Below are 19,081 nucleotides of genomic sequence, written 5' to 3'. Positions count from 1 at the left end.
TGTGCGTGTGTGTGTGCGTGTGTGTGTGTGCATGCAAGTGCAAAAGAAGCATCCTGGCTTCTTTTCTTTAGTGGAGGGGTCCTGCTTTTGCTACTCCCTGACAATTTTGAATTTGGGACTCTTGTTGTCATGCCTTTCATCTTTCCTGTGTGAGGGCTATATGGAGGATTTTCCCATAATCTCTTGTAATATTGTGCTGCTGTACCCATGCTGAAGCTCTAACCTTGGTCTTCCTGCATAACTCCTGCAAGGTTTAATATCCTGCCATTCCATAGCATTAGTGAAAAGCTCTTCAAAAAAAAACATCTAAAACTATGAATCTACAAGATGTTTAGTAATTCTGTGAATAGCCTGTTATCCTAAAAGCTTTTTTCATGCTCACATACAGAAATTTCCTTTTTCACCCCCTGCATCTTGCTATACAAAGAATTAAATACAAATGACTTTGTGGGAATTCTTAGATCAGACTAAGATTTTTTTTTTTTGCTGTTTGGCATATGTCTGTGTTTAAAGAGATTCTGCTTGATAACAACCTCTAGTTGTGTTATATTTCTAGAGTTTCATTTTGAATAAATGGGCATTGGGTATCAATCTGTCATACAACCATCAAATAGAACTATAAGAAAGAGCAAGGGATTAAAATCAGTGTAAAAAAGGTCAGGGAAACAATCCTTTGGCAAGATGTCTGGAGAGCTTTATTTTCTAAAAAACAAGGCTCTTTGAGATAAGCCTAGTAGCTCAGCTATTCTGAAGGGAACTACTCCTGGGTTTAGAAAACCAGCATGTGATGGTGAAAGTCAAATAAAAAAAATCCCTTGAATATTTATCTGCAAGAGCCAAAATCAGAGGAAGGTAAGAAACATTTTCTTTAAAGAAAACCAGAAACAAAACACTCCTAAATAAAAAAGATAAACTGTTCCAAATTTAGGCAATCTTCCAGTATGCATTATTTTTAATGCACTATTCATAGGAATATTTTTGTAATAGAGGGTTGGAGCTTTTTGTATTGTAAATGCAACCTGTGTCATGAAAATTTGGTGAGAATATGGAACTTTGTACAAGTTTAGTTATACTGTATTCTAACTATGGGAGTGTACTGGCTCAGAATAAAGCCACCTGGTTCCTATTCTTGTCAATATATTTTGTAGTTTACGGGCTGCATACATATTATGAATATTTAAAAGGGCGTATATACAATAAAATATAGGGATTATGAATGCTGTAGAGTTAACCTTCTGGTTGTTGAGGTAAATATGAGTTTAAATACCTTCTTGTTTGACTGGCACTCTTTACTGAAGGTAGTATGCAAAAGAGACTCTAAGGTAAAAGGTGAGAAGCACCCACTTTAAATCCATCAGTGAGTAAAAAATGAAGCATACAGCTGCATATTTAGAAGTGTTTGCAACATACTGAATTCTGAACTCTATAACTTCTAGAACTCTATAACTTCCTTTTCCCTGCACAGTAGGGGAAAGATGGAACATTATGTCCTAAAAAAACCCCAAAAAAGCTATTTACAACAATTCATAACTTTAATATAGGATCTTGGTATTCTCCTGAGAAAAATGAAGAACAGAAAAATGTGTAATAATTCATGGTCTTCAACTTGAAGTTGTGTCAAAGAGAGAAAAATTAATCTATTTTTTGTAATGGAGAAGTCCATAATAATATAGACAATGATATATTCTGTGCTCCTTTGTCTAAATGAGCAACCAAAAGGTTTTGCTGGCTGTATTTGGTGAAAAAATCACAACCAGAAATTTAATAAATAGCCATGTTTTTGTCAGAAAATGTTGTATATTTTACACTATTTTTAGTAGAGACACTAGTTTGTCAACAGTACAGTATGACCTTTCCAACTTCTTTGCGATACACACTAATAGGAATAGTCAGCTATGACACATAGCTTTTTTTTTTTTTTTTTTTTTTTTTGAGTAGCCTTGTGTGCATAAAGACCACTGGAACAATGATTTTATTAAACTCTATGGTGCAGCTTTCTCTTCCTTCAAAGTAACATGCTTCTGCTCTCTAAACGGAAAAGGCCCTGGGTGTCCTGGTGGATACCAAGTTAAACATGTGTCCTTGCAGTAAAGAAGGCCAGTGGCATCCTGGGAAGGATAAGGCAAGCTGTTGAGCAGGTTGAAGCAGGTGATCTTTCCCCTCTGCATGATTACTGCTTCCAGAAGTATATATTACAATATTTATATATATTTTCCAATTTAAAAATATCAACTAATCTTTGTAAGAATGGTAAGTGTGTCTTTTTCATGAATGAGGAATTTGAACTGCCAACATGCCAAGCAAAATGTATGTGGTATGACAGTGGATTCATGTCACAGTTAAAACAACAGTTCTCTGGTTTCTAGCTTTATACTCAGCTGAAACTAGCAAGTTTTTCAAGTCTCTCTGTCCACAAGTACAAGCAAAAATAATGACACTTTGTAGAGACTATGTTTTGTTTATGTTCTTCAATGCAGGAAAATGTATTATACACATAAGAATACAGTAGGGAAAAAATTTTTTTCAGAATTATTGAACAGTTTGTTTTGTCTTTTTATTGTCTTAATTCAGTTATCTCCATCTAATTCTGAACACCATAGAGCCTGTCAGCTTTGAAGCCATTGCGTCTTCCTGCAACTGGATTTTCAATCTTTATTCATTCTAATTGTCCTGTATTGAAAGTGATAATTATGAATTGCATTTAATAAATTTGGATTATTTACCTTTCTCTTTGTTTCACTTTTAGCTCCATGTGGTGGGCATTTTTCATCTCCAAGTGGAGTAATCCTCTCTCCAGGCTGGCCAGGGTATTATAAAGATTCCTTGAATTGTGAGTGGGTGATAGAAGCTGAACCTGGACACTCTATCAAAATTACATTTGAAAGGTCTTGGCTAATGTTTTTCTTATTTAATGTTTTCCAGTTTTTACTCAGAAGCAGGAGTTATTAGCTTTATCATAATATTAATTTGCACTATCTCTAAAGTCAAATAATTGTATTATCATGTAGGACTTTCTGAAACTCCTTCAGAGCATAGATACTATGTTCAGTGTAATTTCTACTTTGATGTGCTGAAAAGCATTTGAAATTTCTACCCTCTTGCCTATATTGAAGCCTGTTTTGCCCAGTTAAAAATGTTGTCTATTTTTAAATATTAGTATGTTTCATTTGCTTGTAACTATATTGCTATGATAAATTGCTAAGTTCTTTCTTTTCCCTCAATATCACATAATCTTCAACTCTGAAGAATTGAATCAACTGTGAAAACGAAATTAAATGCAGTCATATTTTTATCCACTCTGAATATTTAATTATCATATCAGCTGAGCTAGTGTTGTGAAAGGACTATGTGCTCTCAGGATGGAGTTCCAATGTCCCCAAATTACTGCAGCATTCCACTTTTCCCAGACTGATGTCTGTTACTAACATCCCTTCCTGATTCAAAGGATTGAAATGTGCTGAGCACCTTACATTTCTCATGGTAGCAAGATGTTTGCATTTAATTTGAGCACTTTATCAGAAAACAAGACAAAAAATGCAATAAAGAATGCTATTCTTCTTATGTTTTAGATGACTTTTAATTGTAAATATTAAAAAAATTACTTGACAATCCAGTAAAAAAGTGCCATTGATTTTGAAAATTATAGTGTACAAATATCATACAAGTACTTTTCAGTTGATCTATATGCAGCATGTTTTGACTAGGCCTGCTCACACTTGACTTAAAAGAAGGTATTTCTTCATTTTAATGCAATTCAAAAGTTGTTTTTAGCATGGGATGAAATTCATATTCTCTTAGCAAAATTTGTCACTGTGATAAGATTTTTAAAACCTTTTCTTTAGTACTATAGCTTACACTATATTAAAGTGTTCATGGAACAATATAAACAATCAAAGGACATGTAATATGTGCACTTCAAAGTTATTTTCTATCCTTACCATCACATGAAAGTTAGTCTTCCAAAATCACTAGTATCTCACTTAAAATAATGATTTGCCAAATTTTTGCCAATTAGGATACAATAAAAATTTCAGTAACTCCCTCCTGCTGAAACTTCTGTTAAGTTTTTGAAAAGAAAATTATCATTTCAAATAGTTGATTTTTAATTCAGCAATTAATTTAAACTACACATTTGGTGTGGACAGTCATTTCAAAGTAAAAAGCATTTGCCTTTGTATTTGCAAAATACAATGCCAGCTGCATTTTTTCTTCGCGCCTGAGTTTTACTAAATCTGACAGTATCTTGCATACATTTTTTGTTCGCAATATATTAATGCCTTGTCATAAAATTGCACAACCTCTATTACTCTTGTAAGTAAAATCAATAAGAACAAGATGTGGTCTCTTTGGATCACAGAGAAAGCTTCTATCCTCTTTATAACACTTTTTTTTTTCCATTTCTGCTTATTTTTGACACTCTCATTACTTGTCAGAAATTGGTCTGATATGCATACTGCTCAGATGCAGCAATCCAGAGACGCCCTACTCACATATAAATGTTTACTTTTATGTATCTTTGTGAAGAAGTACACTTAAAAATACATCTAGGTATGTTCACACAGATGCACTTAGATATATATAGTTACGTCTGGATGCAAAGAAAAAGTTATTCTATAAATCAAATGATGAAAGAAATCTTTATAGTGTAATAAAAGAAAACATTTTGTAAAGTACTGTCATTTTTTTATTTACACATTGTTATTTTTCACAGTTTAAATTTGCATTCTGAGTCATTTATACACTAGCTTTTTAAAGACTCATCCTAGTCTTGGCTACCCTTGTTCTGCTGCTCCTGCTTGCAAATTTTCAGCTACACTTTCTTAAAAGAAGAGGATAATTTTTTTTGAAATATACACTTTTAAAACTATAGCCAAATCAGTTTCTTATACAATTAAAAAAAACAATTCATATTTTGCCCAGTTCTTTACATTTCAGCTTTGTCCTGAAAAACACACATACTTTTTCTAGCCTTTATTGGTGCAAATACCAAAACTTCCACTATACGTGTGGTTATTTGAAAGGTTTTTAATTTCTTGGTCAGGGAAAAACATTTATAGTACATGTCTAGAACTTTTAAATAATTTTTGGATTTTCTAAGTTTCCCACTTGCAGAGTAGTTCCCTTTCAACCTTCCCATCTTCCTATATCTTCTCTCTTACAACATTGGATAGGAGAAAGGTTCTGCATTCCATGACTGTATGCTAAAGTGTTCCTGTGCCAAGGAGATAGAGACATGTGAAAAGAAGATCTACACATAAAGCAAATAAAATAACTATGAACTTTTGTGCTTTCAGTGTGAAAAAATAACTTTTTCATATATTGTTATATGATTGTGCATGTATATTTTAAAAAGTTTATTTCTGTTCTACAGGCATAACTAAGATAGATAATCTGTTGGTATTTTGTTATAAATCAGTATCTTTTTAGGCTCAATTGAAAAGACAGAAGCGAGAAATGGCAATGCTATTCTTCATTGTAATGAAGTGTTTATCATGAAGCCTAATTATAAGTATTTAAATGTGAGAGATGCTGATAGCAAACCACTGATTGGAGTACTAGTCACACTTGTCTCTTGAGCATATACTGTGCAGCAGGAAATCCTGACACTGCATTGAGTTGATAAGGGTGTCTCTTAGAAATAAAGATGTGTTTTATAAATATTCAGGGACCTTTATCTATTCGAATAAGGCCTCTTAAAAAAAGTGTATGTGGCATCACCTGTGTTAAAACTTGTTTCACTCCTGTCTGCTTGTGAGTCCTCCATAAGATTAGATGTCACATAGCACTGAAGACATCCAGGTTAATTTAACAATAGTGATCAGTTAAGTAGGAAGGAACATTGGAAGGGTCTTACATGAGCACCGGGTATTTCTTAGTCAGTTTTCTAAAAGCCCCTACTGTTTTCTCACACCAGAGAAAAAACAGTATGTAAATATAGCAGGTATGTTGAGCATCAAGAGGAGAGATATTGAAGGAAAAAGTGACATAAGCATCAGATTTATAAATTAAATTTAAATTGACCAGGTTTTAGCCAAATGACCAAGCAAAAGCATTGAACATAATCCCCCCTTCAAATTTGTTTCAGTTCATCTCACTTGAAAGTGGTTCTTACATTTTCTTTTTTGGGTGATTTTTAATTTCTTTCATCTTCATATTTTTCCGCTGTTTGCGGTGGTGCATATAGACCGAGTACTTTTGAGAGGATTTCTTTTATGTCTTTGGAGGTTCAACTTAATTTCAACTTGACTGGCCTGATAGTTGCATTGCATTTATAAGGTCTGTGGCTTTTTACACCTTCTGTCTAAAGTATGCTTTTGATACAGGTGCTAAGAAAGCTAAGCAAGACTAAATGATCTGTTTCCAAGATTTCTCTCGTGTTGTATGGATTGCTGGGAAAAAAAAAAAAAAAGAGCAAATTATTGCCTAGTAGCTTTTCAGCAGCATGTCATTGTGAGTTCATGTGGGAACTAACAAAACCCAAAATTTTCAGTTTTCCTGCTTCTAGGATTATCCCACTTCATTTCTGTAACTGTATTTAGTGGGATCAGAACATCAGTAAAAGAAAACACATTTTTTAGATTTAATTTGTCTTCTTGTCTTTTGCCAGACTCCTTTATATCTTTAGGATCAGATTCATGGGACGTAAATGCTGAAATACCAAGTTCCTCAGTATATTGGCTTTACTCATGCAGTTCTTTGAAAGGATTTTACAAAGCTGAATTAGGCATCTAAGTAAATCAGAGGGAGAATTAAGACTACCTGAAGGGTCTTTGTAAGATCCTGCTGTTAATTGTTGCTTTTTAATTCTGAAAATGTTTTTCAATAATCCATCAGAGTCCATTATAAAGCAGTATGATTGATCTAAATTCTGTCATAGCAAGAAAGCGATAAACCACTGTCAAAATACCAGACAGGTGTTTGGAATTGCTGATACCATCTAAAACAACACAAGCGAGGAGATATCTAGGAGCACTATCACATGCAGCTTTTCCTTGCTAGGGAGAGCACACATGCTATATTTAAACAGGCATTTTGTTTTTCAGTGCTTTCTAAAAAGGATTTTTAGTTGTGGGTTTTTTTTCCCATAACTTCTGTGCCTATTTTGGGCTGAGTCTCAGCTGGCAGAAAGCCACTGGAGTCAAGGGTCAAGTAATTCTATCCCTGCTTATAGACAATTGTAAGGTAGGAACTCCAGAGTGTGGTTCTTTGATGTTACAAAGTACCTCGATGATATTTGTACCAAATGGATCAATAAACCCTCCATATAATTTAATTGATTATTCAAAATAGCAAAATAATTTTGTGTTATAAAATAGCATATGCAATTAATATTAATCTTTATTAACAAACTGTTTCTGGCTTTTGTTTCCTGCCATACAAACCAGCTCCAGTATTTTAAATTTATTTTGCATCTTTCTAAGGAACTAACCTGAAATTTTATTGTTGCATAAAATATAAAGGATAATTAATATTATTGCATTGATACTGCAAAATAGATTCGTGGAGAAAAAATATTGTCAGGAAAGGCACATAGTTTAAAAATATGGGTTTATAGAATTTGTTTTAACTGTCTCTTAACTTTGTGCCTCTGTGTGTTCCCACAATTCCAGATTTCAGACTGAACTCAATTATGATGTTTTGGAAGTTCATGATGGACCAAACTTATTATCTCCACTTTTGGGATCTTACAATGGTACACAGGTCCCACAGTTTCTGTTTAGCAGTAGCAATTTCATGTATCTTCTGTTTACAACTGATAACAGTCGTTCTAACAATGGATTCAAAATTCACTATGAAAGTAAGTAATTCTGTGTTGTATTATTTGATTTCCCTTCACCCTCAATGCTTACCTCAGTACAGATGTCATCATGGGTAAATTCCTGTTATTTCTCAATCTGAGAAAAATTTAGTAATGTTAAACTGCAAAATGGATGACCATTAATTTTATTTATATTTAATGTCATTGATGTACTGCTCTGTGCTTTAAGAATCAAAAGATGAAAATGAGAAGCCAATACCTTTCTTCTGGTGTCTGCTTTTATGTCTTAATACTCTGATATTTTATACAATACATTTTTGTGTGTGTAAAACGGCATGAGATAAGAAGGATTATGCAAATTTAAGAAAATAATTGAATTAGTGTTCTGATTAATGTATCTGCAGCTCTAACTGAAGGTAGGGGAAAATGCAGTTTATATAATGACTTGAAAATCAAGAAATTGAATTGGCTAATTATGAATTTTTAGGGCTCTAAAAGCCTGCCTATCAGATTTTTTTTCTGACATATAAATATTCTCTTGTCCGTATTATATTCATATAAACTATGCTGCAGAAAGTATCTGTAAGATTTCATACTTTATGAATCATTAAAATTCCTACAAGTTGAAATATTACAATTCAATTTACATTTTGCTTTTCTAAATATAACTTCTGTTTTAATAATTCCTACTTATATGACAAATAATATTTTTACTGTAATCACTATCTGATTTGCTTAGTAAAGGTCATAAGCACATTGTTTGTCCGTTCCTGTTTCATACTTCTACTTGTTGGAATTACCACCAAAAAATTTTCAGATGTTCTTAATTTTTAACATTATTTTTTGCAATTCTCACTATTGCTGACCACTAATGATAAGGATATTAAAAACAATATGCATGGAAGTGGTGTTGTCAGATAAAATTTGGATTGATTTGAACTCTAGTGAATGTTAAATTCAGGCTGTTTATTGAAAAAAATCTATTATTCCAAAATGGTTAACTGTCCTAGCATTCATCCCCAAACTTCCATTTGTATCATCATCTGCATTATGAACAAGTGATGATTTTGTTAAGTTCTCATCCATGCTGAAGTTTGAAGGAAAGCTATCTTAACACATCAGGAAAACTAGATTAAGACTGCCAGCAGCGACCACTAAATTTGTAGAAGGACTGAATAATGTTAAATGGTAAAAATTATGCTTTGGGAATGTGAACAGAAAAAAGAGGAAATCTGCACTTCATACAAATAAATAATGTTTCAATTAAATAAAGTTGGAAAGGAAACCTGAAATTTCTTTATAAATAAATTCTTGAATTTCATTATAAAATCCCGTATTTTGTAAAATTGATTCACACCCTACAGTTCTCTTTACACTAGTGGAGAATAAAAGCTAAATTTATGCTGTCAGAGAACATTGAAAATATATATTCTTAATATCTGTACACAAAATAAACAATTTTCAGCAGTTGCTTTTCTGTTTAATAGCCCCTGTTTATGCACAGAAGTCTAGTATTCGTTTTATTTTTGCTTAATTCTTACTGGTTTCTCATCTTCTATTATCCGGTACAATCCAATTCTGTTTTCCTTTTTGGGTATATGAATAATAATGATCAATGGTCTCCTACTCATCATTTCTCCTCCCTTCAAATATTGTATTGAAAGCTTTTATATGGTCTTAATTTTCATGCTAATTATATCTTTCCACACTGAATTTCTTTGTAAGGAAGGATTTTTTATGACTTCTGTGTAGGAATAAAAGGAACAACACCCATAAAAAAACTTGCACTGAATACTTCTTATAATTTACTAACTTCAGTATTATTTGTAGAGGGTTGGAGTTTTTTTCATTATTATTTTATAATGAACTTCTTTATATGAGCTTTTATATGAACATGTCAGTGGGAAATAATCTAAAAGGTTTCATTTTCTAGCACACATTGAAATTCCCTTTATCAAGTCAACTTCACTTTACTCTTTTCTGCTATTCTTTATCTTCTCAATGTCTCACATATCACATAACACTAGGTATAAGTGTGATTTATGTAAATAATTGATCTATGTAAATATTTAAAATATCAATATCAAAAGAAATCAAAATAATTTTAGCTATGCTAGCAAATTTTGATCAGGAAAATATAAAGGCTGAAAATCAGAATTTTGATTATCAAATCATCAATTTTTGGTCATCAAAACTTTTCAATATCAGCATCAGGTACAAAATCATTTGATGTTACTGAGACAGCATCAAACTAAATTATGTGATCTTTTTCTTATTTTTTTCTGCAGCAGTGGCAGGATTCAAATTGTGATCCATATCTTGTAATGGTAACACAGAGAAGAATAGTGGAAAGATAATTCACAGTAAATGTGTAATAGTGAAGCCTTCACCTTCACTCACATCACAAGAAATTACTTAATTAATTAAAAAAAAATCTACAGTTTATTTAACTTTTTTCTTTTCTTTTTCTTTTTTAAATCTAGGTGTAACTGTTAATACTTACTCTTGCTTGGATCCTGGCATACCAGTGCATGGACATCGTTATGGACATGACTTCTCTATAGGTTCCACTGTCTCATTTAGTTGTGATCCAGGTTATAGGCTGAGTCATGAGGAGCCTTTATTATGTGAAAAAAATCACTGGTGGAGTCACCCACTCCCAACTTGTGATGGTAAGGATTAATAGATTTAGTAGAGAGTACTTTAAAATATACAAATTTTGCCAAACTATTTTTAGCCAAAATGAGTTAAATGCCAGAGGCTGTAAAACCTATATTTTTAGGAAAGAAAAAGAATAGTTCGAAGAAATAAATGTCATGTATCTCTGTGATGAGACATATAATCATAAAAGCAGAGAATGACATATAGTTATTTAATTCTGCAGATTACTGAAGGTATGTCTATTTGAATTGATGTAACTGTGACCTAACTGATTGCAAAATTTGTGTATATCTTATTGTAAAGCACTTATTACAGCCTACAAATATTTTTGTTTGGTTATCCATCTATGGACACAGATTGCTGACATACAAAACATGAAATGAAGTTTATTTGTACCTGACTCAAAAACTGCATTTTCTCCTGTTTCATAGTGATCATTGTGTTTCTAGCTTGTTAACAGAACTTGACACCCTTCAATCACCGTGAGAATTTATTAGGGCCACATTATATCTAATGATTATTAAACTAGACAAAAGTGGGATCAACTAACAGGTCTCCACCATATCATTAAATCTGAAAAATTACCTAATATTTTCAGCCCTCTCTTGTAATCTGAATTGTTCATTTTAATATTTTCCCAGTTGGGGTCATATCAAATATATGTAATATTAAGAAAGTAGATCGTAATGTTCATTAAATTATGTTATTTAAGATGTTTGCTCCTTAAAACAGTTTCCGTCCTTGGAGCATGATACATTTTTTTGACATTAAAAATGTTTTTAGGAATAATAGAACTATTTAATTCTAGGGTAGTATTTAACCAAAGAAAGTCTCCTGAGCTTTTATGAGGTACAGAATATACATGATATTGTATTTTTCTGATACAGTTCTTAGTGTCTCAGGACACTAATTTTGAAAGAAAAATCTGAATGAAGATTGATGAAGAAGCTCACTGAACCATGTGCGATTTGCCATATGGAAAACTATTCATTTCCACTGTATTACTTTATTTAAAAAATTGTAGGGATTTCCTTTGCCTTCACATTGTTTAGTTAGGAAATGCTTTAGGTTTTTAGATTTCAGTAAGTTGAAAGTGTCAGTATATGACAATACTCAAAATCTGTGGTGGTAGAAAGCGGTAAGAATGATCACATGCCTGAAAGTGGCCCTCTGTAGCTCTGCAAGCCCATTTTCTAAAAGATTCTGCATCTCAGTCAGGTTGTTGCAATGAAGAATTGCAGAGTTCCCACGGTTTGCAGTCAGGGGGACTATATTTTGCCGTATAGGCCACAAAACTAAGATGTGTTTTCTCGTGGTCATAGGCACTAGATGGTGACCACGTAAAACAGTATAAACACACTCCCTATGAATACTGTGCTCTGTTGTGAAATAAACTTACATAAGATAAATTTCTTCTTAAAGATGCTGAACTAGTATGCAATTCATTAAGTAAATGAGGTTTCTTTTTCTCCAGAGCACATTGCTAAATGGCAATTGTCCATTCAATAAATATGCTTTAAAGGTAGGATTTAGTACACTTATTCTACTAAATTTTATCAGTTTATGGTTGATATAATTTTAATTTCATTGCTGAATTTCTTCTCTGGGGGAATGTTTTTTAAAACAATCCAGAGCCCTTGCACCCCAGAGAAAATAGGGCATTTCCTAAATGGGCTGTTCTTTGCATAAACTACGAATATGGGTTTGTATTAATCATACCACTAATAAACACACCAGTCACTATTACTGCACATTCAATATGTTACTCTGATGGTTTCTGAGGAGACAAGTTCTTTTTTGGTTGTTCTTTTTGATATTTTCATCTCTTTTTTATAATTACATTATGTAGTGATGTGGAGACAGGCCATGATAATTGTGCAGATAGGTCATGACAACTCATGAGTTTGTGTAGTTTGGAGAAATGAGTACAAAAGGAAAAATTTTAGACTTCTTAAAGCAAGTTCTTCCTCAAAGAACGTGGTGTTGACTGAAATTCTATTCTTTGAAGGAAAGTAATTTTTTCATTATGTGTTTGATGTTGCACAGGTAAACATCACCAAAAAAAGAGCTAAAATAGATGGTTATGAGCTTTGCGGAGAAAATATTGCTTGTATTGCATTTATACCATGCCAACTACTAACTATATATGATTCACTTTTTACCTATGTATCTGGAAAGCTCTGAATTTTTTAACTGTAATCACCACCCAGTGCTTAACTAAAAAGACCAAATTTTGTCTTATAATGTCCCTTCTATACAAATACTATAAGAGAATTTTGCTTTTAAGCTTTGAATATATGTGAGGAACCCTATTCTACCCAGTATACAAATCATTGGAATAATCCCATCAAAAATTACAGGAAAATTAATGTAAAAGTTAGATATCTAATTAAGAGTGTAAAGTGCTCTTTATTCCCTTCATCATAACATGAAATTGAATGCTAATAGATAATCCTTATTCATTACTTAAATTAAAAATAAATATTGTCGTTCAACCTGATCGTCATTTACTTAAGAAAATTAATAAATAGAATGAAAATAATTCAAGCAAGATAAAAAACCTTTAATGCTTATATTGGAAACCCCTAGATGTCCAAATGAATTAGCAAATATGACTTATGCAGTATACGAGGAACGTATTCAGGGAATAATGCAGAGGTGTTACCTCCTTTCTGTTGACATCTCTAAAATAAAAATAATACTTCCATTAAAACACAGATGTTAAAAAACCTGCTTCAAATATTCAGTGTGGTAGAGGCCAGAATTGGAAATGGAGAGCACGTCTGGTCTATTTTAGATTTAAATAAGAAGGTAAAAATGCAAGTTTATATTGTGAGTAATCTAGGCTACATTAGATTCTATTAAACTAGTCTCTTGTGGAATATAACTCAAGTCCAAGGTTTCTTTCTTGAAGCTGAATATGTTAATTTGATGTCCATATCCTTATTTATTTACCCCTGCTGAACTACATCCCATTTTAAGATGCATTGCATTTTCTAAAATTTGGGAAGACAAATGCTGATGTTTCTTGGTCTATAAAACACAGTATGAAAGATTCAAACTCTAATTCACTGTTTCAATAATTTCAAACTATTTTATATGCCACTTTTATTATTCAATTGCACAATAAATGAAAATCATCTCAGAAATAAATTTTTAGTTGGAAGTTAGAGTCAATTAAGCAAATGAATGTAATGAGGCCTCTGTGTGTTTGTTCATATATATATTTGTATTTAGACTTATATATCTACACAAACATATTTCCATATAAAGAGATTTTTTTCTTTTTTTTTCTTTGCACTTCTTTCTAAACTAGCATGTGTTATTAGTCTTCTTTGATTATGCTTGAAATCTAAAATGAATTGTTATTACTAATCAATTATAATTGTGGGTTTTCTCTTCTCATTACTTCTGAAAACTAAATAGTTTTAAATTATTAGTATTAACAACAAATTGAACTTAGGGAAAAAAGTTGTGGTTTTTTTCTGAAAGCTTGTCTTCATCTTAAGAGTATTTTATCTTTCCAGAGAAAATTGAGATACATCATTGTATGTTAGTGTTTGAGTTGTGGTTAGTGATCTATGGCTAGTCTCTTGAAAAATCTCTACATAAGAAAATGATAGGTGATACCATTTGAAAATGTGAAAAATGTTGATTTCACAGATATCACCATCTTCAATCAGGCTCAAAAACAGTGGCGTTTTTTTGCTGAATTACTACTGAACACTCTATGTTGAAATACATCGAAAAATGCATTTATATATATCTTTATCCATTTCTACATGTATATATATGTATTATTTTCACTTGATTTATTAAAATAACTGATATGTTTTCTTGATATTTTCTGTCTTTTTTGGATATGGGCATCCCCTTCCTCTCACATCCAGATTTCTTGACATTTCATATCACCATAGTCTTCATAACTCTGAGACTGACTTGTGTTACATAAAAACCAATTAGTTTTAAATAGATAGTAGATTGTATTTGTAGAGCTCAGGTGACAGCAAACATAATCAGTCGTTGTTGAGTTTTATTGTAATGTATAAAAAGCAAAATTTAAGAGGGTTTCCTGTGAATAAGCATTAAGCTAGCTATACAGGATGCCACCTGCAGGAAGAGAATATACAAACTGACTTCGGCAGTAAAATATAAATATGTTAAAACTAGAACAGAGGGGATGTAATAATAAAATGGAAAGAAAAAACAAACAAACAAATATAAGCAAACATGTCAAAATCTAATGTGAAGTGTCCTAGCAATATGTTTCTGTAGCATAGCTGCTTGACAAGGTAGCTAAGTACTTGCAATTGTTAATGCAGGGATTTTAGAGATGGAAAACATATCTTACTGAAGTAGATTAAAAAAACCTGTCTCATTACTGATCCAAAATCATAGATTCTTATGTGGTTTGCCAGCCTACCCCAGTGAGCCCCAAAAAGGAATAAAACATAATGACAGTTTAGCAGAAGATCAAATGGGTAAAAATAGATCATGAATAAATTTAAGCTAGAAATTATTAGGCTATTTCTAGTATTGCAAGATTGATTTCCTGTAACAGTTTTATAGTAGCATGAAATATGGCCTGAAGTGGAACTTTACTATGAATGACACAAGTCAAGTGTTTTTATTGCAATTATTCATGTACTTTAGGGATGAAGCACAGCCTGCGTATCTCCCACTGAGACATGAGTATCCTGACTAAAGATTCTGAAATTGTTTGGGCCAAAAATTGCTTTCAATATATATTGGGCCATTTTCTAAGCTAGGCTTGCTTGCTGTCACTTTTGTGATTGATCATGTTACTGAGAAAAATGAATGCAGTTGCAACAAAAAAAGTGTCAGTAATCAACCTAATATTGTAAGAATTTATTTCAGCTGAACATCTGATGTAGTCACCAAACTCCACTATTAAATTAGAGTCTTCACTCATAGTTACCCAAAACTTGCTTCTTAAATTGTTACATCATTTCTGATCACCACAGTGCTGTGAAGGTGCTTTATACTATACTTCTAGGTACCTATCTGTATTTCATACAGTCACTTTTATGTTTTGTTCTCTTTACTTTTTGTTCTTTTGTTCTTGTTGTTTTGTGTTTAGTTTTGAGGTGTTTTGGGTTTTTTTTATATTTTGTTTCTCACTATTTGGAAACAGTAATGCAGGCATGTCTTGATTCAGCTTCCCTGATTGCATAAAAAAAGAAATTTTTAATTAGTCTGTTAACATAATTTTCCATTTTCTACATTAGAAATCAAAAATAGTGCTTCAGTTATTTGCTTAAGTATTCATTCTACTTTTTCTCTTTCCTAGATTCCATCTCTGTGTAATTAGATAAAGTGAAAGAAAGGTAGAATTTAGAAATATGTGTGTTTATCCTTTGCTGTTCTTATTTTTATGTGGTTCTGTTTTCCTTTGCACTCTGAAAAACAGTCAGATACTATTAGTGATATTACATGCTTGGGCTGTTAGCCATCTTATCAGGGCCAGCTGCATATCTACTATTTCAGATTTGTCAACTTGGCTTTATTTTCTAAAAGGCCGGTCCCTTGATGTCTTTTTCTGCCATCTGCTAGCCTTCATAGAGTTACACTGAGGGCCTGATGGCATGCCATAGATGTTTTGTCACTATTTGCATTCCTGAAAGGTTTTCCAAACACCCCCTGTAAAATATATTATTTGTTTGGTCTATATCCCATGATTATAAAAACTGACTGTATTTTTTTTATTTAATGGATGAAGTAGTTACCATCAGAAGCTCCAATAACATGCTGTCACAGCCCTGATTGTTTTGCTAATATCTAAATATAGCAAGATCAGATGATAGGGTGGCAGTGTTTGTCTTCACTGTCTGTTCATCAGAGAAGCAAGGAGGAAAATTAATATGGAAGGAGGTTATTTGCCTGTGGCAACAATGAAGAGATTGGGCAATTGTGGTCCTAAAATGCCTTATTTCAGCCTATAGTACGGGATTTGCAAATTTCCATCTTACAACTAGGCCAACAAAGGCTAGAAAGTTGGCAGGAGAAATAGCACATACAAAGCAATCAGGAGGCTATCCAGAGAAGTAAGCATGTTTAAAACAGAAATATAGTTAGTTAGAATGATGAGACAAATTTTAGCTAGGCAAGATAGGGCAGTCTTCATCCTAGGATATAGGATGAAATTCCATTTCAGATTTATAAAAAAAGTGTTATTAAGTGTATACTTCGTTTAGTGTCCTGAACACAGTGATGGTATGCAGGGCCATAAGCTCATTATGAAAAATAATTGATCTTTATGAAAACATTCCACAGTGCTACTGAAATGTCTGGAAAATGCCTGTATTTCATTGAAACAAATGTCTGGTTAGGTACAGGGTGAGATAGAAGGTACATTCTGGATAGTCTCTTGATTTCCCTGTCTGCTGTATCCTCAAATCAGTTATGAATGTACATCTACGCAGAAAATTGTGACATGTCAATATATTCATTCTCAAATATATAACATTAAAAGCAAAGGGATAATGGGTATAACTTCCATCATTTACTCCATCAATGTATAGCAGAAATTGCCATAAGTAGCATAAATATCAAGATATAGCAGAAGAAACATCATGATGCATTAAATCACTCAGCATCTTTCTCCTGAAGTATGTGGATGTTGGAGCACATACTGAAAGGCCAAACTACTCCCCCCTTTACAAGTCATACTGTTGAGTGCTGCGTTAGTACTTGCTACTGGTGTTACAAGATGGGTAGGAGCAGGTTAAACCAGCTAGTGCAGGTGGGGCAGCATCTCTTAGAAAGAGTCATTGATCCTCCAGCCTGAGACAGGCTCCTTCCCTCACCCTCATTGCTGTGGCGGCAATGTGGTAAGCACAGAGATGAGCAAGAAATAGGTGAGTGACAGCTGATAGAACAAGAAGAGGGTTTGATATTTGTATCAACTGGAATTACAGACAAGTAGCTGCCATTTACATCTCTCCAAACCTGCCTTTCAAGACCTTTAACATGTGCAAAAGAGAAGAATTTGTATTCATTACTTTGGAAGGACTGCTCATGTGGAGAACTGCAATCAAATTTACTAGAATGGTCTAGATTATTTGACACGAATCTAGTGCCAGTAGTTCACATTGACTGGACTGTTTTTCTTTATTCTAAAATATTTCTACAAAATAATTTTTGTAGTGTGTATAATTAGGCTAAGGATAATAAAAGGAATAGATGCTTTTAATCTTGAGGAAAAGAAAATAGAACTACTCATTTGTTTTATAATGTATGCCCTTCTTAGATAATCTATATTCACAGAACTCTGATGTAATAACTTGGTACTGAATTTTAATAACTATTATTGATATATGATAACTCTAAGGTACAATAACTCTTCCTTACTAAAAATTACTTGATTAATGTTGTATTTCAAAAACCCTGGAAAAGAAAATCATTGAACTATAAATTTTTGCCAGTGTTGTAATGACTAAATGTTTGTATTTTGCATTAATTCAAGATGTAGCTTATTTTTTGTATTGCTCAACTACTGATTACTTTTATAAAGTTGCTAAGGAAATTATAGAAATGCTTATTCTTATATCGGAACCTGTCATTATCACTAGCAGCATAGATATAAACCCATAACCAATAGTTATAAGTATATACACGAACTCATGTCAACCTTCCCTGCACAAATATTTCAAGTAAATAATTCTTCAATAGCCAAGACACACCATTTTAGCTCTCCAACCTTGGCTTCTGCTTAATTGATATTGTTTGGCTCTGTATCATCTGCCTTCATCTCTCTGCTGAACTTAACGACTTTCACAGACTCTCCGGAAAACATGAAAAAACAGCTAATTAAACTTGATTTTGGTTCTCTTATGCATATTAAACACATATTAATTATTGATTGCATTTCATTTTACATTGTATAAAAATGGCCTGTAGTTATATTTGAAATTGCTAAATCATTTGAGTAACTACTTTTAAGTAATTTTAAAGGCAGAAATTTTTAGATTTTCTCACATTTTCTCTTATCTGTATGTTTATTATTATTATTATTATTATTATTTTCTTTATTTCTAGCTTTATGTGGTGGAGATGTTAGAGGACCTAGTGGAACAATTTTATCCCCAGGTTATCCTGATCTATATCCAAATTCACTGAACTGCACATGGACTGTGGATGTTACCCACGGAAAAGGTAAATAAATCCTTTTCTCTTTTTCCATCTTTTTTTTTTTTTTTAATATATATAAGTCCAGTATTCTGTGCTCTAGGACTAGACCTAAGTTAGCACCAAAGCACTGGGATTTCAATTCCTGTGTTTTGGGTTTGTTTAATTTTCTTGTAGAAACTCCTGGAATTCCAGAAGTGGACTAGGTCCTTATACTTCCCACAGAATGAAAAGTCAGTGAGAAAGAATTATACAATGACTGATCACAGAAGCTGAAGGATTGGAAGCTTTTAAGGAGAGGAAGTTATTTCTTGAAGGTAGATTTCAGGAAAAAGCTGTAATACTGATTTTAACTCTTCTCTGAGAGGTTAAATAATGCTTAGGACACAATGCTTAGGCAGCAAAGTTTCTTAGAAATAGTGTGTCATAGTTGCTTTCCAATGAGAGGTTTTGGTACTAGATGAGATGGATCATACTTTTAGCTTTTTGTTGGTATTTTATATCAAATGTAGG

The 19,081-nt window shown here is 32.6% G+C and overlaps 1 protein-coding gene across 4 annotated transcripts in view; it reads left to right on the top strand.

Moving 5' to 3' along the window:
* Positions 1–19,081, top strand: part of CSMD3 (CUB and Sushi multiple domains 3) — a 613,333-nt gene that overhangs the window by 361,801 nt on the left and 232,451 nt on the right. For all 4 annotated transcript variants that reach the window (XM_042035930.1, XM_042035929.1, XM_042035928.1 and 1 more), the window contains 4 exons: positions 2,747–2,885; positions 7,611–7,798; positions 10,243–10,431; positions 18,479–18,595. In XM_042035930.1, the coding sequence (XP_041891864.1) occupies positions 2,747–2,885; positions 7,611–7,798; positions 10,243–10,431; positions 18,479–18,595 (633 nt within the window). The remainder of the gene's footprint in view (positions 1–2,746; positions 2,886–7,610; positions 7,799–10,242; positions 10,432–18,478; positions 18,596–19,081) is intronic.

This window comes from Corvus kubaryi, unplaced genomic scaffold, assembly GCF_017639235.1.
Source record: "Corvus kubaryi isolate FWS band 111438036 unplaced genomic scaffold, C.kubaryi_AGA036_p1.0 37385, whole genome shotgun sequence".
Lineage (NCBI taxonomy): Eukaryota > Metazoa > Chordata > Aves > Passeriformes > Corvidae > Corvus > Corvus kubaryi.
Note: the sequence above shows the minus strand (reverse complement) of the source record. Positions and strands in the feature narration are given on the sequence as shown.